The sequence below is a fragment of the Mus musculus genome, chromosome 5, assembly GCF_000001635.26.
Source record: "Mus musculus strain C57BL/6J chromosome 5, GRCm38.p6 C57BL/6J".
Taxonomy (NCBI): Eukaryota; Metazoa; Chordata; class Mammalia; order Rodentia; family Muridae; genus Mus; species Mus musculus.
The window spans coordinates 4,080,302-4,105,116 of record NC_000071.6 but is presented as its reverse complement, the minus strand read 5'-3'; the positions used below and the strand labels follow the sequence as shown (position 1 = coordinate 4,105,116).

The window sequence follows — 24,815 nt, the reverse complement described above, 5'->3', positions numbered from 1 at the left end:
ATCTGCCTCAGTTTACTTTATGGCCTGTATTTATTTTAAAAGACTTGTCTTGGTACAGCAGCACACCAAACAACTATCACTTGCTAGCAATGTGGCCCTACACGAACAACCTGTCAAGCAGATTGTACGGGTGATCCGATGGTCTCACCCTCCAGGTTGCATCTGCAGGAGTGTTTTTTTTTTTTTTCCAAGATTCGTGGTGCAGGGCTCACGAAGGGCTGGTCTCACAAAGCCCAGAGGTGACATCTCCGCGAATAGCCGCAGAGGCGGGCGCCCCACGGAGGGGGCGGTGCCCGGGCCGCCAGCTCTGCTGACGCCACATAGGCCGAGATCACCTCAGCAGCGCGTGGTGCAATCACAGAGCGCCTTCGCCTCTGCCGCTGTCCGCCACCAATCTGGTCCTGAGATCCCTCCGCCAGGCTCGTCCGTGCCCGCTGCCGGGGCCGTGCTCGTTAAGCACGCGGGACCTCGTGGTCTGCGGTTCTCGGGGCGCGATCATTTGTGCAGCCATCACTTTCTTCACCGAGTCCAAGTGCCACGGTAGAGCCTGCTTCCTCAGGTCCCCTCGGTGGCGCAAGAATCCCCGCACCTAGACGGAGGCGTGGCCACCAGAAGCCCCGCCCCGTCTGTGACGTCCTGGTGGCGCGCGAGCTGTCTGTGGGCGTGTGAAGGGCCCGGGCCAGACTAAGCCATCAGGCCGGGGCCGCCTCCCGACTTCTATCTGCCGGCTTCTCCTGCTCCATCTTTTCCGAGAAGCGGTGTGCGACCTCGGCCCCCAGCCTACCGGGCGGATCGAAGCGACGGTCGGGATGGTACTTCTGGGCTTGCTGCAGTCAGGCGGCTGGGTGCTCGGACAGGCGATGGAGCAGGTGACAGGAGGCAACTTGCTTTCCACGCTGCTCATCGCCTGCGCCTTCACTCTCAGCCTCGTCTACCTGTTCCGTCTCGCCGTGGGCCACATGGTCCAGCTGCCCGCTGGAGCGGTACGTGCACCTCGGGGTCCTCAGTCTGTGCCCCGGCTAAGCGGGCGGGCTCGGGGGGCGCTAGCGGTGGCGGGCGCGCGGGAGGCTGGGGTGGCGGCTGCAGACGCCCGTGCCTGATCTTTGCTGTTGTGGTGGTCTTTCTGGTCTCCTTGCTGGAACCTGAACTCGGGGGCTGTGCTGGCCGTCGCCGTTTCTGCTGTGATAGCGGCTTTGAACTTCTGGCTAGGATCCTACTTTGCAGCGTTTGTAGTCAGTGATGGATGTGCAGACTGGAGGCCTTGCTGGATGGATTTGGCTGGTCTGATTGCCTTGGCCATCCATGACTCTTAAGTGCAGAGCACTGTACTGACTTTACTGTTGGTTGTCAGAGGTGTTTGGGCTCTTTGTGAGGGCCTTGATGGCAAGTTAAGGGTAGCTGCATCCCCGGTGGCCATCACTCTTGATACTGCCCTGTGTGTTTAGTATACTGTGGGCTATTGGGCATAACGATGATTAATAGCAGTGTCAGGGAAATTGCAGACAGTTCATAAGTGACTTGAGAGTGTGGGAAGCGCTTTCCTGTGATGCTGTTAAAATACTGTTTCTCTAGTTTAGCGCTACACCAAACCACTAATTTCAAGCCTTCCAAATATAGTTCATGAATACCCTTGTAATCAACATTTGGTAGCTTTGAAAACCATCCCTTCGAAACTGACAATGGGATGTAAAAACTTAACCCAGCGTTAAGTTCCAACCAAGTTGCTTTAAAACTAATCTCTGAACCCAAGGGATCGATAGGCAGTTACTATTTCTTACTTTCATTAGATACATTTCAAAAGCTCACTATCATCATCATCATTTCTGAGATATTTATTATATCCCAGGGTGGCTGTAGAACTTGTTATGTAGCCAAGGCTCACCTTGGCATATCTTCCAGCCTTCACCCCTTGAGTGTGCAGTGCCTTCCTGTGTAGTCATTTCTGTTTTGAGTTCTTTTGAGGCTAAACCTTGTCTAACTATACTGTGTGTGTGTGTGTGGTTTTTTTAAACATTATTCTTAAGCAGGCTATCATATGAAACTTTCCTATTAATAAAATGAAAACTAAAATTTTCATTTTCTTTTTGCAGAAAAGTCCACCACATATTTACTCTCCAATTCCATTCCTTGGCCATGCAATAGCATTTGGGAAAAGTCCAATTGAGTTTCTGGAAAATGCATATGAGAAGGTAAGTCTTCGGAACAGACAGAGGCAGAGACTCTAGTGTAGAGAAGTGCTTTTCTTTAAATAGAAAGACATTTGTAAAAAGATTGTGCCCTCCCTGCTTATTGGCAGTATTGAAAACATAAAAGGAAAAGGCCTTGTTGGCTCTTAGCTTCCCAGAGTGTCTGTCCTGGGATATAGTCTCTGAGATGTGAGGAAACCTGTAGTTCTAACAATTACGTTTTTAAAAATAGTCTTACATTTTATTTTCGTGGATTATAGTCAGAGTTGACAGCTAGTTTCTTACTGATATATCTTTGGAATGTTGTGTCTTGTACCCCTGGTTCTGTCCATCCTGTGGGATCTCAGCCTCCACTTGGACGGTGTGGGTACTCAAGTCTTTGCTTCTTCCCTGTGAAAACAGTCCTTTGGCATCAGATCAGCCGTTTGTTCCAAAGACTGGCTCTGGGGTTCTTGTTAATTATTTCACTTCCCAATATTATTTAACTGAACTCTCTTTTGTTTTAATATCGTTTAAAATATTCTTTGAGAGTTTTATAAATGTATACAATGTATTTCAATCGTAGTCACATCCCACTTCCCTCTTCCAGTTCCTCCTTGTTCTCCCATGTCTCCCTCTCAACTTTATACCGTTTTCTACAAAACAACACACTGAGTCCAGTTAGTGTCCTCTACATATGAATGGAGTAGGGCCTCCATTAGAGCATGGTCAACCTACTTAGGGTCACATCCTTAAGAAACTGACTCCCCATCCTTTAGCAGCCACGGACTATCATCAGCTCCACAGCTACAGGGTGTTGGGTCTTCTGTGCACCTCCTGCATCCTAAGTCTATTCTTGACACTGAAGGAAAAAAAAAGATACAGTTTTAAAATTGTATAAAAGTCTTTGTGTCTCTATTAGTATGTGCACCTAAATGCAGTTGCTTGCCAAGGCCAGAAGAGGGCACTGTATCCCCTAGAGATAAAGCTATAATCAGATGTGAGCTGACCAGTATGGGTTCTGGGAACCAAACTCAGATCCTCTGCAAGAAAAGAGCCATACACCAGTTGTTATACCACACTCCTTCTGATATACTTGTGCAAATACTTAATGGTAGTGATTCTTTGATGTTATTTGGTTCGTGGATTCTGCTGATCAAATTCAGGTCACCAGACTTGATGGCAAGAGATTTTTACCTACCTGGCCATCCCACCAGCCCCGTTAAATTAATTTTTAACAAGAGGGAAAAAATATTTATATTCTTATAGATGTTGATTAAAGAATTCAATATAGCCAGTATAGAACAAAACCATACTTAAAAAGGTATATATCTAATGCTGAGAGCAACGGACTAAAGCTAACAGTGACATTTAATGAGCTCTGATGTTTTGCATGGTAGAAAATATTTTCAGGATAAGTAGTGAAAAAGAAGAAATCATATTTATACTGACTTTGTGATGAAGACAGGAGGTGGGATATGACCAGATGAAAGCATTTGCTTCAAAGTTTATGCATATTTGGAACTTTTCAGCAAAGTATTATTCTGTGATGTAAGAAATGTCTTTGTAACAGAACTTTGGATCTTTTTCTCTTTAGTATGGACCTGTGTTTAGCTTTACCATGGTGGGCAAGACCTTCACTTACCTTCTGGGGAGTGATGCAGCTGCGCTGCTCTTCAATAGTAAAAACGAAGACCTGAATGCAGAAGAAGTCTACGGTCGGCTGACAACACCTGTGTTTGGGAAGGGAGTTGCATATGATGTGCCAAATGCAGTAGGTGGCTCTTCTGTCCTGGACAAAAGTCAAATCTAAACTACAGTAGTTCCAACTAGTTGTGTAATGTTATACATGTGTAATGAAGAATTAATTTATTCCCTAGCTTAAGAAATCTGACAATTTGTGACACTTGGAAAGAAACCATGGGTTTGTTTTATATTGGTTGGCAAGGCTTGTTCATATCTTATTCATTCACGTGTTATGAATAGAATATAGATGAGGCAGCAGACTCAAGTGCCTGGTGAACTCCGGTAAGGGCCATAATAGACATAGCCCACACTGTGTTAAGGGTCAATATCAGTGTTTCTGGGGTCGGGAGAGGTTGGGGAGGTGAATGTCTCCCTTTACATTCAAAGGCAATAGCTATCAAAAAGTTTTGTTTAGACTCATCTCTATTATCTTAAACATGTTTTAATCGACTTAAAATGTTATGTCTCAGAGGGCAGTTAGTTAGCAGACAAGTTTTTATTCATGCTGTTCTAGACTTCTAGAAGATGGTGTCAGTGATGATGGCATTTAGCTCTAGAATGAGAAGAAAAGGAGGAGGATAAGATAACAGTGGAGTAGAGTGGACTTTGGGAAGTGTGTTGACTGGATTGCTTTGGAGGGTTGGGAGATAGCAGGAGAGGAAGGTGGGTCCCTGAGTGGTGGAGTATTAGGAGGCAGTAGGTGGGGTTCCCTCCTCCAGGGGGAGAGCCCTTCTTAAATGTGTTCTTTCAAATACATGGCCTGGATGCCATATATGCTTAGTTCATAAAAATCCTGTTACTGTTTTTATTTTTAAATTTAAGAAAATTGTTTCCTCTGTTATGCAGTAAGGATAACATGATATACTTCAGAATGAAATAAAAGTGTCCTTTAGTGTTATAAACACTCAGTATTTTTTGTTTGTTTGTTTTGAAGATTTTCTTGGAACAGAAGAAAATCATAAAAAGTGGCCTTAACATAGCCCACTTTAAGCAGTATGTTCCTATCATTGAAAAAGAAGCAAAGGAATACTTTCAAAGTTGGGGAGAAAGCGGAGAAAGAAGTAAGTAAAATGCGTTACATTTGTCTCATTCTTTCTGTCTATGTACAGAACAAAATACAGTAGGTGCGGAAGGGCCACGTCTCTAATGAGAAGGGGGTGCTGACTACTGTGCAGTGGTAATGGCCAACCCTGCCTTTACAGAGCACTTCTAAGTATTGTCTTCAGAGAGCAATTGGCATGTCTGTACCAGCAGCAGTATCTGCTTCTAGGCCAGTACGATCTCAGGCAGCAGGTTGCCACCTTCCCAGGCTGGCCATCAGCCCCTGTAGAAGGTGTAGACAAACACCCACAGCTGATGTAACTAATGTGTTTACTAGTCTCAAAAGAAGCTGATGCATGCATTAGCACACCTAGTAATTAACTTACTTGTGAAGGGCTTGCCGAGTAGTTAGGGAACTTCCTGCATCCTGGGCTTACAGGCATGATCTTACCTAGATTGACAAATAACTGAGGCACATGCCTGGAATTCTAGCACTTGGGAATTGGAGGCAGAAGGATTACAGGTTCAAGGACAGCCTGTGCTACGAAGCACAACCCACATCAAGCCACGAGTCTAAAGCAAAACTGTGAAGCGCCAAGAGGACCAGGGTGCTTTCCAGGTGGGAAGCCCGATGTGACAGTAGAGCCAGAGAGCACCATCCAGTGGGCCTACCCGCTGCTGTCTCCAGTGCTGGTGTGCAATGGTGGTTATAGTACACACAGACTGATGAGTTTATGCCTCTGGTTTTTGGGACCTGCTATATATATTCCCACTCCTTTCATCACAATTTCCTTATGTTCCAGAAAAAAAAAACAATTAAAAGCTTTTTGGAGAGAGTGTTGAGACTGATCTTTTCCTCCTCTTAGATGTGTTTGAAGCACTGTCTGAGCTCATAATTTTGACAGCTAGCCATTGTTTACATGGAAAGGAAATTAGAAGTCAACTCAACGAGAAGGTGGCTCAGCTGTACGCAGACCTGGATGGAGGTTTTACCCACGCTGCCTGGCTATTGCCAGCTTGGCTGCCTCTGCCAAGTTTCAGGTATGTATGGATAAGGACCACGTTGCAGTCACTGGACTGTCTGTGTGCTTCCTAATTTGGGCACATCAGGAGCTTCCATTTTATGAGAATTCAGGCCTGGTTTTCTTTATTTACTGAGCTCATTCCTTTTTTTCTTTATTTTTTATTAGGTATTTTCCTCATTTACATTTCCAATGCTATCCCAAAAGTCCCCCACACCCTCCCCCCCCCCCCCCACTCCCCTACCCACCCTCTCCCACTTCTTGGCCATGGCTTTCTCCTGTACTGAAGCATCTAAAGTTTGCAAGACCAATGGGCCTCTCTTACCAATGACAGCCGACTAGGCCATCTTATGATTCATATGCAGCTAAAGACACAAGCTCCTGGGTACTGATTAGTTCATATTGGTGTTCCACCTATAGGGTTGCAGATCCCTTTAGCTCCTTGGGTACTTTCTCTAGCTCCTCCATTGGGGACCCTGTGATTCATCTAATAGCTGACTCTGAGCATCCACTTCTGTGTTTGCTAGGCCTCGGCGTAGCCTCACAAGAGACAGCTATATCTGGGTCCTTTCAGCAAAGTCTTGCTAATGTATGCAATGGTGTCAGCGTTTGGAGGCTGATTATGGGATGGATCCCCGGGTATGGCAGTCTCAAAGACGGTCCATCCTTTTGTCTCAGCTCCAAACTTTGTCTCTGTAACTCGTTCGATGGGTATTTTGTTCACAATTCTAAGAAGGGGCAAAGTGTCCACACTTTTGTCTTCGTTCTTCTTGAGTTTCATGTGTTTCGCAAATTGTGTCTTGTATCTTGGGTATTCTAAGTTTCTGGGCTAATATCCACTTATCAGTGAGTACATATCATGTGAGTTCTTTTGTGATTGGGTCACCTCACTCAGGATGATGCCCTCCAGGTCCAACCATTTGCCTAGGAATTTCATAAATTCATCCCTTTTAATATCTGAGTAGTGCTCCATTGTCTAAATGTATCACATTTTCTGTATCCATTCCTCTGTTGCGGGACACCTGGATTCTTTCCAGCTTCTGGCTATTATAAATAAGGCTGCTATGAACATAGTGGAGCATGTGTCTTTCTTACTAGTTGGAACATCTTCTGGATATATGCCCAGGAGAGGTATTGTAGGATCCTCCGGTAGTACTATGTCCAATTTTCTGAGGAACCGCCAGACTGATTTCCAGAGTGGTTGTACAAGCTTGCAATCCGACCAACAATGGAGGAGTGTTCCTCTTTCTCCACATCCTCGCCAGCATCTGCTGTCACCTGAACTTTTGATCTTAGCCATTCTTACTGATGTGAAATGGAATCTCAGGGTTGTTTTGATTTGCATTTCCCTGATGATTAAGGATGCTGAACATTTTTTCAGGTGCTTCTCAGCCATTCCATATTCCTCAGGTGAGAATTCTTTGTTTAGCTCTGAGCCCCATTTTTTAATGGGGTTATTTGATTTTCTGGAGTCCACCTTCTTGAGGTTCTTTATATATATTGGATATTATTCCCCTATCTGATTTAGGATAGGTAAAGATCCTTTCCCAATCTGTTGGTGGCCTTTTTGTCTTATTGACGGTGTCTTTTGCCTTACAGAAGCTTTGCAATTTTATGAGGTCCCATTTGTCAGTTCTTGCTCTTAACAGCACAAGCCATTGCTGTTCTATTCAGGAGTTTTTCCCCTGTGCCCATATCTTCGAGGTTTTCCCCCACTTTCTACTCTATAAGTTTCAGTGTCTGGTTTTATGTGATCCACTTAGATTTGACCTTAGTACAAGGAGATAGGAATGGATCAATTCGAATTCTTCTACATGATAACTGCCAGTTGTGCCAGCATCATTTGTTGAAAATGTTGTCTTTTTTCCCACTGGATGGTTTTAGCTCCCTTGTCAAAGATCAAGTGACCATAGGTGTGTGGTTGCATTTCTGGGTCTTCAATTCTATTTCATTGGTCTACTTGTCTGTCGCTATACCAGTACCATGCAGTTTTTATCACAATTGCTCTGTAGTACAGCTTTAGCTCAGGCATGGTGATTCCACCAGAAATTCTTTTATCCTTGAGAAGAGATTTTGCTATCCTAGGTTTTTTGTTATTCCAAATGAATTTGCAGAATGCCCTTTCTAATTCATTAAAGAATTGAGTTGGAATTTTGATGGGGCTTGCATTAAATCTATAGATTGCTTTTGGCAAGATAGCCATTTTTACTATATTGATCCTGCCAATCCATGATCATGGGAGATCTTTCCATCTTCTGAGATCTTCTTTAATTTCTTTCTTCAAAGACTTGAAGTTCTTATCATACAGATCTTTCACTACCTTAGTTAGAGTCACACCAAGGTATTTTATATTATTTGTGACTATTGAGAAGGGTGTTGTTTCCCTAATTTCTTTCTCAGCCATTTTATCCTTTGTGTAGAGAAAGGTCATTGACTTGTTTGAGTTAATTTTATATCCAGCTACTTCATTGAACCTGTTTATCAGGTTTAAGAGTTCTCTGATGGAATTTTTAGGGTCACTTATATATACTGTCATATCATCTGCAAAAAGTGATATTTTGACTTCTTCCTTTCCAATTTGTATTCCCTTGGTCTCCTTTTGTTGTCGAATTGCTCTGGCTAGGACTTCAAGTACAATGTTGAATAGGTAGGGAGAAAGTGGGCAGCCTTGTCTAGTCCCTGATTTTAGTGGGATTACTTCCAGCTTCTCACCATTTACTTTGATGTTGGCTACTGGTTTGTTGTAGATTGCTTTTATCATGTTTAGGTATGGGCCTTAAATTCCTGATATTTCCAAGACTTTTATCATGAATGGCTGTTGGATTTTGTCAAATGCTTTTTCTGCATCTAACAAGATGATCATGTGGTTTTTGTCTTTGAGTTTGTTTATATAATGGATTACGTTGATAGATTTCCGTATATTAAACCATCCCTGCATCCCTGGAATAAAACCTACTCGGTCAGGATGGATGATTGCTTTAATGTGTTCTTGGATTCGGTTAGCGAGAATTGTATTGAGGATTTTTGCATCTATATTCATAAGGGAAATTGGTCTGAAGTTCTCTATCTTTGTTGGGTCTTTCTGTGGTTTAGGTATCAGAGTAATTGTGGCTTCATAGAATGAGTTGGATAGAGTACCTTCTGCTTCTATTTTGTGGAACAGTTGATGAATAACTGGAATTAGATCTTCTTTGAATGTCTGGTAGAACTTTGCACTAAACCCATTTGGTCCTGGGCTTTTTTTGGTTGGGAGACTATTAATGACTGCTTCTATTTCTTTAGGAGATATAGGACTGTTTAAATCATTAACCTGATCCTGATTTAACTTTAGTACCTGGAATTTCTTTTCTGGTCCATTCTACTTGGAGTTCTGTAGGCTTCTTGTATGTTCATGGGCATCTTTTCTTTAGGTTTGGGAAGTTTTCTTTTATCATTTTGTTGAAGATATTTGCCGGCCCTTTAAGTTGAAAATCTTCATTCTCATCTACTCCTATTATCCGTAGGTTTGGTCTTCTCATTGTGTCCTGTATTTCCTGGATGTTTTGAGTTAGGATCTTTTTGCATTTTCCATTTTCTTTGATTGTTGTGTAGATGTTCTCTATGGAATCTTCTGCACCTGAGATTCTTCCATCTCTTGTATTCTGTTGCTGATGTTCGCATCTATGGTTCCAGATTTCTTTCCTAGGGTTTCTATCTCCAGCGTTGCCTCACTTTGGGTTTTCTTTATTGTGTCTACTTCCCTTTTTAGGTCTAGTATGGTTTTGTTCATTTCCATCACCTGTTTGGATGTGTTTTCCTGTTTTTCTTTAAGGACTTGTAACTCTTTAGCAGTGTTCTCCTGTATTTCTTTAAGTGAGTTATTAAAGTCCTTCTTGATGTCCTCTATCATCATCATGAGATATGCTTTTAAATCCGGTTCTAGCTTTTCAGTGTGTTGAGGTGCCCAGGACTGGGCAAGGTGGGAGTGCTGCGTTATGATGATGGCAAGTGGTCTTCGTTTCTGCTAGTAAGATTCTTACATTTGCCTTTCGCCATCTGGCATTCTCTGGAGTTAGTTGTTATAGTTGTCTCTGGTTAGTGTTTGTTCTTCTCGTGATTCTGTTAGCCTTTATCAGCAGACCTGGGAGACTAGCTCTCTCCTGAGTTTCAGTGGTCAGAGCACTATGTACAGGCAAGCCCTCCTCTTGTAGGGAAGGTGCCCAGATATCTGGCATTAGGACCTGCCTTCTGGCAGAAGTTGCGTTCCACTCACCAGAGGTCCTAAGATCGAGTTGAGAATCCTCTAGGGACCTTAGGGGTGTCCTCCAACTCCGCACCCAAAGTGACCTGGTGCTGGCGCCAACCAGAAGGTACTTGTGACCCTGGTCAGGCCAAGTTTTCTGCTTCCCTAATTAATGCTGTCTCAGGTCTCTCATGATTGGATTGGAACAGAAGTTGTGTTCCACTCTCAGAGGTCCTAAGATCGCGTGGAGAGTCCTCTAGGGACCTTGGCAGTGTCCACCAACTCTGCGCCCAAGGTGACCTGGTGCTGGCACTGACTGGAAGGGACTTGTGACCCTGGTCAGGCTGGAGCTCATTTCAAGTAGGTTTGAGTGATAAGTTAGTTCATGGTCTCAGTGAGAAGTTTGGTTTCTTTAAAAACACAGAAAAATTTTAAGTTTTCCTTTTAATCCCTGCTGTGGGATCTGGGGCTGCTTCACAGCAGCTGACTGACTTGCCTCATGCTCTAGAAGGGGCATGGTTTTGACAGCTTCAGATAGTTTCTGCGAATGTGTGATGCTTGGAATTCTGGGGACTTCTCAGAGGATATATAAATGTTAGAGCTCCAGTAGAATGGGCTGGTTGGTGTTTGGATGCTCTTGATTGCTGTTGGATGCTGTTGGTTGCACTTTGTCAAATATTTGTGCCAAAGAGACAGAAAGAAGATATTAGATATGCAGACAGCAAAGATCAAATTTGCCCCTATTCAGCAGGATGTAGTCTATTTTCATTGCCCCCTTTCCCCTCTATCTTTTTTTCTCTCTTCCCTAGTATTAAGAGGTTGAAAGAGTCAAGGGAGAGGGGAGGAGAAGTATCAAAGAGAAAAGACCCCACAACGTAGCCTAAAGTCAGGCAACAGTGGTCTATTGTAGTATTTTGCTTGTCTAATATAATCTTGGTATTCCAAGAAGTCTCTAATCTGTAATTAGAGATACGGGGTTATCAAAGCATTCATTTGAAAGTCTTCCAAGGCTTTTTTTATTTTTTAGTACCTATACTGTGATGTGACCTTTCTTGTTAACATTTCTTTAGATTTTATTTTTATTAGATTTTCTTTATTTACATTTCAAGTGTTATCCCCTTTCCTGGTTCCCCCTCCAAAAACCCCCTATCCCGTTCCCTGCCCTGCTTCTATGAGGGTGTTCCCCAACTCACCCACCCACTTGTACTTCCCTGTCCTAGAGTTCCCCTACACAGGGGCATCTAGACTTCAAAGGACCAAGGGCCTCTCCTCTCATTGATGTCCGACAAGGCTATCCTCTGTTACATATGTCCCTCCATTTGTACTCTTTGGTTTGTGGTTTGGTGCCTGGGAGCTCAGGGTGGCGGGGGGGGGGGGTGTTCTGCTTGGTTGGTATTGTTGTTCTTCCTATGGGGCTGAAAACCCCTTCAGCTCCTTCAGTCCTTTCTCTAGCTCATCCATTGGGGACTCCATGATCAGTTCAATGATTGGCTGCCAGAATCCACCTCTGTATTTGTCAGGCACTTATAAAGCCTCTCACAAGACAGCTATATCAGGCTCCTGTCAGCAAGCTCTTGTTGGCATCCACAATAGTGTCTGGATTTGGTAACTGTATATGGGATGGATTCTCAAGTGAGGCAGTCTCTGGATGGCCTTTCCTTCAGTCTCTGCTCTACACTTTGTCTCTGTTATCTCCTCCCATGTGTATTTTGTTCCCTCTTCTAAGAAGGACTGAAGTATCCACACTTTGGTCTTCCTTCTTCTTGAGCTTCATGTGGTCTATGAATTGTATCTTGGGTATTCCAAACTTTTGAGCTAATATCTACTTATCCGTGACTACATACCATGAGTGTTCTTTTGTGACTGGGTTACCTCACTCAGGGTGATATCTTCTAGTTCCATCCATTTACCTAAGAATTTCATAAATTCATTATTTTTAATAGCTGAGTATTACTCCATTGTATAAATGTACCACATTTTCTATATCCATTCTGTTGAAGGACATCTGGGTTCTTTCCACTTTCCACTTCTGGCTATTATAAATAAGGCTGCTATGAACATAGTGGAGAATGTGTCCTTGTTATATGTTGGAGCATCTTTTGGATATATGCCCAGGAGTGATATACCCGGGTTTTCCGGTAGTACTATGTCCAATTTTCTGAGGACCTGCAAACTGATTTCCAGAGTGGTTGTACCAGCTTGCAATCCCACCAGCAATGGAGGCGTGTTCATTAACAGTGTGAGCCACATATGACAGGACACTATGAATTGTCTGAGTTCATGACTTCTTTCTTTCCTAGTTCTGAGTTTTTGTCACTTCACTCATTGAGGTGAATTGTTGTTTTATGTTTGGTGTTGGTTTTGAACCTATAAAATATTACTCTATTGAAAATTCCCTGGTTTTGAATTATAGGCGCAGGGATAGAGCCCATCGAGAGATCAAGAATATTTTCTATAAGGCCATCCAGAAGCGCAGGCTGTCAAAAGAACCAGCTGAGGACATTCTTCAAACTTTACTAGATTCTACATACAAGTAAGAACTGTCAGACCCCGTGCTAAGCTAAAGCAAGAAACCCTATGTTAAAATGTAGATTACTGATATTTCCAGTTAAAATTTAAAGGCAGTGCAACAATAAATTGGAACTTGTAAATTGTTGCAGCATAAAGCACTGGGCCCTGATGCTCTGCTGTGGGGGATATTTGCAAGTCACCTGGAAGGCAGTCTTTTGTAATCAGTCATGCTTTCTCCTGGTTGGTCTCTTTCTTAGGAGGAGAGCCGGTACCGAATGGTGTTGGTTAAGAAAAGTGGCAATTATGTCTAGAAACTGTGTTTCTATTAACTGTGTCTGCCCAGATGTTAAGTGTGTGGTTCATCTCCAGGGACGGGCGTCCTCTAACAGATGAGGAGATATCAGGGATGCTCATCGGACTGCTGCTGGCTGGACAGCACACATCCTCCACCACCAGTGCCTGGATGGGCTTCTTTCTGGCCAAAGATAAACCACTTCAAGAAAAATGCTACTTAGAACAGAAAGCAGTGTGTGGCGAGGATCTGCCTCCTTTAACTTACGACCAGGTTTGTTTCTCGGGCACAGCTGGAGGCTTCTGCTCATTCTGTCTTCTCATTCTGTCTTCAAGTTTGTTTTTAGAATTTCTACAAGCTTAGATAAAAGAAAGAGCTGATGGCTCCTGCTTCTCTACAGTTGGTCGGGTGGTTCTGTACTGAGTACAGAACAGTGGTTCTCACAGCTCGAGGCCCTTGTTGCTTCGGAGCTTGACTTGTAGGTCTGGCTTCTGTACATGGAGAGTATCTTCTAAGTGTTGTGTTTTGTGAAGTGGAGGAGCCGCTATAATATGGAATTCTGAGTTCTGTGTCCTCAAGTGGTAGTAATGGTAGTATAGACATGAGACTGATGTATGCTCCACACAGCTTGCTAGAGTTGTCTAACCAGGCAGCTACTTCTGAAGCATACCCTGGTCTTATCCTTTGCTTTGATACTTTATTAAAATGGTGTGTTATATTCAGATACCTTATACCCCTGGGATAACACACATGTGTGTGTGTGTGTGTGTGGCGGGGGGGGGGGGTGTTACTCAATTTTGTTTGCTAAACATGATCATACATATTTACATATATATATATATATATATATATATATATATATATATATATATATAATAAAGGACATGTATCTATACTATTATCTAGGCGACTTTGAGTGGTAATATGCCAACTGTCTCAAGAATTAAGTCAGACCTCCTTCCTCACCAATGACCTTAGTACCTTCAGAGGGCCAGCCCTTAATGACCACCCATTATTAGTCTCTTAAAAGTGTCCCACTACTTCTTGCCATCACTGTATGAAACTTCGGGAAACACCTTTTTTTTTTCCTTTTGAGGCGGTTTTACTGTGTAAAAAAAAAGCTCTTGGCTACTGTAGAAGTTAGTATATAGACCAGGCTGGTCTCAAACTCACATGCTACCTGTATTGGCTTCCTGAGTGCCAGTGGCTAGGGAACATATTAATGATATCCAAATTATAACAGTAGGGTAAAGTTCAATCCATGTTAGAGCATGGGTCAGTATTTCCATCTGTCACCAATAATATTCTACAGCATGGACATACTGCATGTTACCCATTCATTCTTCTTAGTTTTTTAGACATTTGAATTAACTTTATGATCTCATAAAAATACCATTTTAAATATTTGTCCCAATTTTGTGACATTTGTTTTTCAATTTTATGGAATACGTGCCTAAGGAGTGGGATTGCTGTCTCATACAGCAGCTTCGCATTTGATGTATTGAACTGCTAAACATTAGCTCCATCCTACCCTCATCCATGGTATTGGCATGGTTCTGGGGTATATGTGTGCTTGTTATCTCTTTTGGCTGTAATGCATTCGAGGGCATCTTTTGGACGGGTGTGGTGTTTCCCTGGTGGCTGAGTGTTTCATGATGTTTTTTCAGTAGAGTGTCTGTTCCGATCCTGTCCCTTTATAATATAGACTGCCTTTTACTGTCCTGAGCATTCATGTGTATCTTCAAAAGGTGGGAAGACTTAGCCTCTCTTCTTAGTTTCCTCCTTTGGGGTGTTTGATTTGTTTTTAATTAATTTTGAATATAATACAAGGTGATAGACCATTGTACCTGTCTTGCATGTAGATATCCATTTATCCCAGTACTGTTGGAAAGACTATTGTTTTCCCACAAACATGTTTGTGGGAAACGGTTTGTCAAAAATCTATTGGCCATAAATTTACGGCTTTATGTCTTGACTCTGAATTCCATTCCATCAAGCTGCTGTTTAGCTTACGTGTTAGCTGTGTTCCCTTTTATAACTTTTGAGTGTTAGAGTGTGGCTCTAATCTTTTCAAGACTGTTTTAAATATTTCTGGTTCCTTCAATTTTCATAAAAATTTTAGGGTCAGCTTGTCAAGTTTTGCTGCTGCAACGCTACTGACTGCGCTCTGTGCAAATTAGCTTGGAAGTATTGCCAGACATACACCCTGACCACGGCATCAGGGCAGAGCTTTTCTTAACCTTTGCTCTTTTCATTTCTTCCAACACTTTATTTATTGATTGATTGATTGATTGATTGTTACTTTTCTGTGAAAAGGTTTACACCATTTTTTGTTAAGGAACTTTCCTATTTATTGTGTGTGGTGTGTGTACCTATGTGCCATGGTACACAGGTAGCAGTTAGACAACACAGAGGAGGTGCTGCTTTCTGCCATGTGGGTTCGGGGGGTTGAACTCAGGTCATCAAATGGCAGCATCAATTGGCAGCAAATGCTGTTTCCTGCTGAGCCATCTTGCCAGCCCTTAGTATTCTTTTTACATTGATTCTCATGCCAGTTTAAACCTGCTATTGCTTCTCTAGTGAGAATTTTATTTATATCTTCCAGCTCCAGGATTCTAATCCTTTTAATAATCTATATTCTCCATCTGGTGAGATATTGTCATATTGTTTCATATGTTAATTCTTTGAATTCTTTAATTCATTTTCATTTTAGTCTTTGAAGGTCTTTGTACTAGTCTGTTTAAATTGACCTAGTAAGTCCAAAGTTCAGTGTGTGTCCTTATTGGAGGGTGTAGTCATTGTTACCCATTCCCTTCTGGGGGCTCCATGATGCCAGTTCCACAAACCCGGGAGCTGCATGGCTGGCCCCCGAGGGCACTGGATAGCTGCTGTGCTTCTAGGAGAGGGAGGGTCGACAGAAAGGTGGCCAGCAGGAAGAATGGACATGTCCCACATGCTTTCAAGTGCCTGTGACTGCTGTGCTGTTGGCGACTTCTGTTCTCTCTTTTTGTTACTGAATTGAAATGCCCTGTAAGGAGCTAATTGCTTTAGCTTTAAAAAAAAAAAAAGTCCCATTCAGGGACAGTTCCCTTGAGCTTCCTTTCATTCAGGGGCCGTTCCGTTGAGTTCCATTGAGTTCCATTGAGTTCCGTTGAGTTCCGTTGAGCTTCCTTTTGTGCTGTGTATGAGCTATAGTTCTCATTTTTCTTTTTTGTAAATTTTCTAATATTTTTGTTGAACTTGCTACATTGAACATCAGCGGCAGCTCTGGAAATGAGATCTCTTGCCCTTGGGATTTATTGTGGCTGCAGGTGTTTGTAAGTGTGTGTGTGACTTTGTATGCTCAGTGACTTTCATAAACAGGGTTATATGAAGTCCATATCCATTCGTAGTCACTGACCTCTAGTTATTTCGGTGGCCACCAAATGATTAGAGACATCTTAAATTGCTTGTTTGATCTTGTTTAAAGACACCTTCTCAGTGTGTTACTCTGGCTGGCCTAGAACTCACTGTGTAGACCTGTAGGGCTTTGAACTCATGGTGATCTGCCTCTTATAGAAAATTCTCTATAAGAGATAATATAGATATTTCTCTTTCTTTTTGTTATGGTTGTTGTTGTTTTAATACAAAGTCTCAGTGTAGCCCAGGCTGCCTCAGCCTCCCACGTGTGGGAGGGAGGTGCACTATACCAGGCCGTTGTTGGTATATCTGCTCTGGCCTCTCCCACGTGTGGGAGGGAGGTGCACTATACCAGGCTGTTCTTGGTACATCTACTCTGGCCTCTCAGCAGTAGTCAGGCTGCTGGAGTTGCCGTGCCTTTGCTTTCCCAGCTCTCGTTGATCTGCAGTGGTGTGAGTTACATCCTAAAGCTTGCTTTTCTCACCAAGATGCAGCATTTCTTCTTGAGTGGACTCTTGGTACATTACTGTAAGCCTTCGTCTAATTTATCAGTTTTGAAAAAATTGACACAGGTTTTTCATGGTGTCAAGTTTTGAAAGGATGAATTGTATTGGTCCTTAACTATACCATTGACCCTCTTCCTGTTGTCTTGGCCCATTCTTTTCCTTTGTTGTCAATGACAGTGATAAAACATGGCCTTCCCAGCACCATGAACCAGGTCCTGCTGCCCTTTTCTCTCACATGAAGTAGGAAATGAGAGACTATTCCCTCCTGCTGTTGAGGTCTGGTGAATATTTGTTGAGGGCAAAACGAGAAATAACCGTGACCTTTTTTCTTGGTTTTAGTTGAAGGATCTGAATTTACTTGATAGATGCATAAAAGAAACACTAAGACTGAGGCCTCCAATAATGACCATGATGAGAATGGCCAAGACCCCTCAGGTGAGTCTCTTGCAGAGATTTATTTCTGCTTCTGGAGCCCAGTTTCAGAAAGAATGCTTTAAGTTATTAAAGTAAAAGCCATCACCGCTGTAAATATATGACAGTTATTATATAATTATAGAATATTAAACATGAAAATCTAATGCTAATTATGTTTTTCATTTTCATTTAACAATTGCAGTGTTTAAAAGTTAGAGGTACCTATCCCCTTCAATGCCTGAAATCCTTCCTCCTATTCTTGTACAAGTCCCCAAGATCCATCCACTGTTTGGCTGTGGGTGTCTGCATCATCTCCTAGGTGGAGCCTCTCAGAGGACAGCCATGATAGACTCCTGTCTGCAAGCCTAACAGAGTCAGTCATTAAACAGGGTCAACTAACCTGGACCCTTGGGGCTCACAGAGGACCTGGGCCTCCCTGCACATGTGTAGCAGAGGTGCAGCTTGGTCTTCATGTGGGTCCTGAACAACTGGAGTGTGGGCCATCCTAAGAGCTATTGCTGGGCTGCCTCGTCTGGCCTTACAGAGACTTGAAGTGCTACGGTTGGGGGCTACCCAGGGGTCCCCACCCGCACAGAGGAGAAGGGGAGGGAGGATGGGGGAGGATGGTGGGAACGGGTGATCAGGAGATAGGCAGTGAGCAGGATGTAAAGTGAATTAAGTAAAAGAAAAGAAACACGCAAGGCTCCTCTTCTCCCGCATTGACTTAAGAGCATCATCTCCAAGCTCCATGGGAAAGTGCCTGCCCACAGCTTGTTAGCTTGAAGTCTCCTCCATAGTGTGAGAGGAGAATGTTACAACCTGCCCTGGGCTTGTATGTACAAATTGGCTTTAGAATCTTTTCATCTTTGTTTAAAAAAAAAATTAGAGGTATATTTCTTGGCTTTAAACACAAGGTGGTAGTTAGTAAAATTTACATGAATTATATTATAAATCAAATTATAAAAGATTTAATTCTACTCTGCCTTTAGCAGGCTTTAGTTCTAGTTGCACTGTTGGCCCACTTGTAAATCACTAAGTGAAGACTTTTTAGTCGGTTTACCATCTAGACAGTTTTTAAATGTATGTATAGCTCACAGTGACACTGATTGATGCCTTATTGTTTGGTAGTGAAGCATTCTCTAATAGAATGTGTTCTTTCTTACTTCGCAGACGGTGGCAGGGTACACCATTCCTCCAGGACATCAGGTGTGTGTCTCTCCTACTGTCAATCAAAGACTGAAAGACTCCTGGGCAGAGCGCTTGGACTTTAATCCTGACCGCTACTTACAGGATAACCCAGCATCAGGAGAGAAGTTTGCCTATGTGCCATTTGGAGCTGGTGAGATGGTTGACTGCATTTTAAGTTGAAGTGTTGTTTGCCTCTGTAATGTATCTCTCCTTCATTAACTGCCCTGGAATTCAGTTCCCAGAGAGAGGGGGTGGGGAGGGAGAGAGGGAGGGAGGGAGGGAGAGAGAGAGAGAGAGAGAGAGAGAGAGAGAGAGAGAGAGAGAGAGAGAGAGAGAGAGAAAGGAAAGAGAGAAGAAAGAGAAAATCTTTGTCCTCTAAGGAACATACTTGCACTTTTTTTGGGGAATGCAATCTTTGAGAAATGGAATAGTTTGTAAGTCTCAGGGTAAATTTTTGTATAATGCTCCATTGCCCACAGACCTACATCCTTTTATTACTTCTAAACATACTAAGGCCTTGAACTTCAGACCATTGTTTAATTAAATACACTTAGAACATACAAAAGATTGTAGATTAATAACTAAAAGGGCCATTAGCTCAACAGTTGAGATCCTGTCACAACCAGGGAGGAGTCGCAGCTAAACTGGTGACTGCCTCCGCTGGCTTTCTGGTACTGGTCCGTTCCTGTGTCTTACACAGCAGCTCTTTCCCTTTCTGGACAGCTTTGAGTATTATATCCTTTTAACATCCTGCCAAAGATGGTCTTGATCAGTCTTGGCTTTTCTTCATCTCCATCTCTCGTTAGTCCTTTAGAGTTCCTATAGCTCGGGTGCCTGAAAACAAGCCTGCCTGTCTCTTGCAGTTTCGAGAGGCTGCCTGTCTGAAACCAAGCAGTAGGCAGGGCCATGCTCCTTCTGAAGGCTTTGAAGACTTTTCCCTACTTGTGGAAGTTCCTGGCTGCATCTCCCCTCAGTCAGTGCTCTCTTTCCTTGTTACTTATCTATGTATAATATATTCTATGTATAAATAATTCTTACTTTACATGACTTTCTAAGTCATCAGACTATATCAATTCTTTTGATTCAGCTAGGGCACTTTTAGTTCATGACTATTAACTCTAATGTTTTCCTTTCAGCCAGACTTCCCTTGTATATGGACCAATGTAAATGGCTCCCACAGATAAATGCTTAATGAGCTATAAAAGCATAGTGATAAGCCATGTTTGATTTTTTTTTCTTTATCAAAAATTATTTACAACAAAATGCCCGTCTTTTTTCTTTTTTTTCCCATTTTTTACTAGATATCTTCTTTATTTATATTTCAAATTTTATTCCCTTTCCTCATTTCCCCTCCGAAAATTCCCCTATCCCATCCTCCATCCCGCTCCTCACTAAGCCACCCATTCCCGCTTCCCTGTCCAGGCATTCCTCTACACTGCGGAATCCAGCCTTCACAAAACCAAGGGCCTCGCCTCTCACTGATGTCCCACAAGGCCATCGGCTGAAGCCTTGAGTACCTCCTTGTGTACTCTTTGGTTGATGATTTACTCCCTGGGAGCTCTGGGGGTACTGGTTGGTTCATATTATTGTTCCTCCTATGGGGCTGCAAACCCTTTCAGCTCCTTGGGTCCTTTCTCTAGCTCATCCATTGGGGACCCTGTGCTCAGTCCAATGGATGACTGTGAGCATCCACTTCTGTATTTGTCAGGCACTGGCAGAGCCTCTCAGGAGACAGCTATATCAGGCTCCTGTCAGCAAGCACTTGTTGGCATCCACAGTAGTGTCTGGGTTTGGTGATTGTATATGGGATGAATCCCCAGGTGGGGCAGTCTCTGGATGACCTTTCCTTCAGTTTCTGCTCCAGACTTTGTCTCTGTACCTCCTCCATGGGTATTTTGTTCCCCATTCTAAGAAGGACTGAAGCATCCACATTTCATGTGGTCTGTGAATTCTATCTTGGGTATTCTGAACTTCTAGGCTAATATCCACTTATCAGGGAGTGTATACCATGAGTGTTCTTTTGTGACTGGGTTACCTCACTCAGGATGATATATTCTAGTTCCATCCATTTGCCTCAGAACTTCATGAATTCATCATTTTAAATAGCTGAGTAGTACTCCATTGTGTAAATGTACCCCATTTTCTGTATCCATTCCTCTGTTGAGGGACATCTGGGTTCTTTGCAGCTTCTGGCTATTATAAATAAGGAAGCTATGAACATAGTGGAGCATGTGTCCTTGTTACATGTTGAAGCATCTTCTGGGTATATGCCCAGGAGTGGTGTAGCTGGTCTTTTTCTGTTTCTTTTCTTTTTTTTTTTCTCTCTCTCCTTCATTCCTTCCTTCATCTTTGTTTTTGTTTTGAGACAGGATCTCACTGTGTAACTTTAGATGGCTTGGAGCTCAACATGCAGACCAGGCTGGCTTCTAATTTACGGAGATTAGCCTGCCTGTGCTTCCTGAGTGCTGGCATTAAAGGCATGCACCACCACACTGGGTCAGCCCAATGTTCCTTGCCCAGCCTCATGTCATGTAGTTTCCTGACCTTTACTAAGCATCAGTGACTTTAGCTGTGCTTCTTTGGAATTCTCGAGGATGGTGTGTGAGAGAGATGAACTTTGTGGTTCTCAGAATCTCCCTACCATCACCTTTGAGTGTCTAGCTATCTCAGCACTTTCTTGCTCTAAGTACCTTTGTTGAGAACCTGGTAAACCATCGGATTATTTGGTTTTTTGCTACCCAGATCGCCATCAGATTATTTCTGGGCTCAGTGTTGTCTCTCTGGTTTCTTTGTTGATCCTTGCCCACTGGTTCCTGCATCTTTAGTCACATAGTCAGGTTTGAAACCAATCTAAATTCTTCAGAATCCATGCTGAAGGTTGCTCTGGCCTTGCATCCCTGTGCATTTGAGGATCCGTCAGCTTCTGTGTTTGTAGATTTTGATTTCAGTACAAACATTATTTTGGGTTTATTAAATTCCCTTCCATTAATGATTAATGGGCCTCTGGAATTTTGACTGACAGGTTCACAGTGATATAAGAGACCTTTGGACCTATATCTCACACTTTCCCAAGCTAGAATCCCGTGTCATGATTTGAACCTTCTAAAAATAGCATCCTAGTCACCCATGTTATCCTCTAACACTGGACATACCTGGACTTTTAAATAATTTAGATTCTCACCTTATGTGCAGGCGTCACCTTTTATACTGTTACAGATTTCCTTCATTTAAGATGAGTACTGTTCCAGGCTGAAAGAAGGAATGAAGATTTTAAAACTTATTCTGATGAAAATTTATTTTAAAACAGGGCGTCATCGTTGTGTTGGAGAAAATTTTGCCTATGTTCAAATTAAGACAATTTGGTCGACTATGCTTCGTTTATATGAATTTGACCTCATCAATGGATATTTTCCCACTGTGAATTATACAACAATGATCCACACCCCAGAAAACCCAGTAATCCGTTACAAACGACGATCAAAATGAGAAGAGGAACAAGAAGCCAGTGTGGAGAGAGGACCGCAAGCCGCAGCTGGCAAAGAATGAAGCCTCTGAGAAGCTCTCGTGCTGTACTGGGTTGAAGAGTGTGGTTCTGAGAGCCAGTTTATGATTTTAATGTTTTATTAACTCGGTGATTTTTGTCAGACCGAATGGCATTTGAAACAGTTTATAGTAGTTTTGATAGGATTTCAGGGAAGCCAAGTTTATGTTAGAAATCATTTGGGGGGGTGTGTCTTGGAATTAAGAAGATATAGAATGCAGCATCCAGGTAATTAACTCCACACATTGCCACAGGGAGATTTGGAACTGGTGTTTGAAGTTTCAAAGCCTTGTCAAATGCTACAAAGGTAATGGGGTCGTGTAGTTGGGCCACTTCTGTGCGTAAAGATATGAAAGGATAAAGGTTAAGTTTACTGCGAAGCTTGAGGTGGAAGTAAACGCTACTTAGATGGTGTGGTGTGTCCTTTGAAATGTTAACTGGAGCACCGCTCCTGGAAGATGGCAGCGATCTTGAACCTTGCCTTGATAACCTTAATTCCTAAAAGTAATAAAATCTAAAGAGTGCTTATGTATGTTACTGGTCCCAAATGGTCACAGTTTTGTGAAAAATCCAAAATCAAATCCTTGTAAGACTTTTTTATTTTAATTTGGCTTAAGGTTTTTTGTTGTTGTTGGGAAGTTTAAATTTACCAGGCTTTTAAAAGTGTCTGATTTTGAGATTAGTGAGTTCTGGCCTTGAGACTGGGGAATGGGAGATGGTATCATTGCCCGTATTCTGTGCTCAGGAGACAACCTAACAGATTGTAACCACGGACCCAACTCTGTGACATGCCCTTAATCTGTGTTAGGAGTAAGAATAGCTCTGTTGCTGGAGTGGTGCTGCACACCTGTAATGCTGTTATTCAGGACCTGCGGCAGGATTGAGAATTTGAGGCCAACCTAGGCTACGGAGCAAGACTAACACACTCCCCAAAATAAAACCTCTTTTCTCTAAAAGTATGTGTACTGGCTGGTCTTAGGCACTTGACACAAGCTAGGGTCATCAGAGAGAAAAGGAAGCCTCAGTTGAGGAAATGCCTCCATGAGATCCAGCTGTAAGGCATTTTCTTAATAAGTGATCAATGGGAGAGGCTCCAGCCCACTGTGGTGGTTCCATCCCTACGCTAGTGATCCTATGAAAGGCTGACCGTGACATGAGGAGCAAAACAGTAAGCAGCACTCATTTATGGCCTCTGCATCAGCTCCTGCCTCCAGGTTCCTGACCTGCTTGAGTTCCTGTCCTCACTTGATGATAAACAGTGATATGGAAGTGTAAGCCAAATAACCCACCTTCACCCTCGGGATTTGCTTTTTGGTCATGGTGTTTCCTTGTAGCAAGAGGAACTGAAACTCCGTTACAGTTTTAAGAGGCTTTTGAAGACTCCCAGTGAAGGCCTAAATCTCTGCTGTTAAAGGCTCCACATTAAAATTCTCTGAGAAAGTTTTACTGGTTTGTATTCATGAATTTGAACTTGTGCTTCAGTAAGTACAGTTCATGAAATCTGGGCATATGGAAGCTTACATCCTATTTGCCTGAAATAGGTTCCTTTTAGTATTATCTTTGGTTATTTAGGTAAGTCACTCTTGTTATCAATGCCCCATGAGAAATCAGGTATTTTCATAACAAGTTACAAAAGTTGCTCACCTCTCAAAAGTGTGCTTGTCTCTTACTGAGTGGTTGTTAGACTTTTAGGTCATAGATGTTACATTTGACGTGTTAGGTTAAAACCTTGATTAAAGTTTGAAGACTGTTTGTTTCTAAGTAACAGATTTTCTTTGCCAGTGTAGATGTTTTGTGTTTATTATTCCTAGAGGGGTTCTAGACTTTGATCAAGTCCCTCCTTTTACTGTGTGGTTGTTAAGACTTTTAAGTCATAGACGTGTTAGGTTAAAACCTTGATTAAAGTTTGATGATTGTTTCTAAGTAACAGATTTTCTTTGCCAATGTAGATGTTTTGTCTTTATTATTCCTAGAGGGGTTCTAGACTTTGATCAGATTGGTAGATTCCTGGCAGAGTTGTGACTTGAGTAAGGCTGTCCTGTTTACTGTCTAGTTTTAGACTTTGACATATTTTCAGTGCTGAGATTTAAAAGGGCTCAAGCACTAGAATTCCAGATTGAGATACTGACCACAGACGAGCTATTAAGTTATTGTGAACAACACAGCAGAGGCTGAGGGCCATAGGGTGTTAGTAGGGTAGACTAGCAGTAGGGTAGATTGGCTGGCAAGCACCTGTCCATCTGCCTTTTCCCGACTGAACTGTCTTGACTTGGCAACTGTATTAGTTTTTTAAAGAGTTTAATGCACAACTTTCCTGCTCAACTAGTTGCTTTAGAATAGTTTTGATATTTTTAGAAAGCCTAGTTGAAATTTGGGAAATAAAATTAGAAATTCCCAGCAATGCACAGCTTTGTGATTGTCTTCATGTAGTGCAGAGACCATTAATAGTGAAACACTCTTTTCCAGATGTAAACCAATACCACAGCTATTTTAGTCAGTGCAGTGCTAGTAGGGAGCCCTCTGGAGAACAGTATTCTCTCTGAGACTTTTCCAATTAGAATTTGGCTGGCTTAGCAGGACGCTTCCTGATTTTTGCTACACTCTTATGGATACAATTTAATATTGAGAGCTGATTTCTGCGTCTAGATTTGTAAGTCTCTTTGGACATAAGAACACGAAATGTAATAAAACATGGACTAATCATAAACACCAGTGCCACCTTAGTGTTGAAAACAGGCACATTAAGAATGTTCTTTAATGAAGGCAGA

The 24,815-nt window shown here is 42.5% G+C and overlaps 1 protein-coding gene across 1 annotated transcript; it reads left to right on the top strand.

Annotated features, from left to right (window-relative positions):
- The first annotated feature begins 419 nt into the window (after positions 1 to 419).
- Positions 420 to 24,443, top strand: Cyp51 (cytochrome P450, family 51). Its single transcript, NM_020010.2, has 10 exons — positions 420 to 983; positions 2,091 to 2,189; positions 3,763 to 3,939; positions 4,846 to 4,972; positions 5,819 to 5,993; positions 12,610 to 12,729; positions 13,077 to 13,272; positions 17,244 to 17,339; positions 18,489 to 18,657; positions 21,814 to 24,443. Exons 1-10 carry the CDS (start codon positions 810 to 812, stop codon positions 21,990 to 21,992), a joined length of 1,512 nt encoding a protein of 503 aa, NP_064394.2. The 5' UTR covers positions 420 to 809; the 3' UTR covers positions 21,993 to 24,443.
- The last annotated feature ends 372 nt before the right edge of the window (positions 24,444 to 24,815 follow it).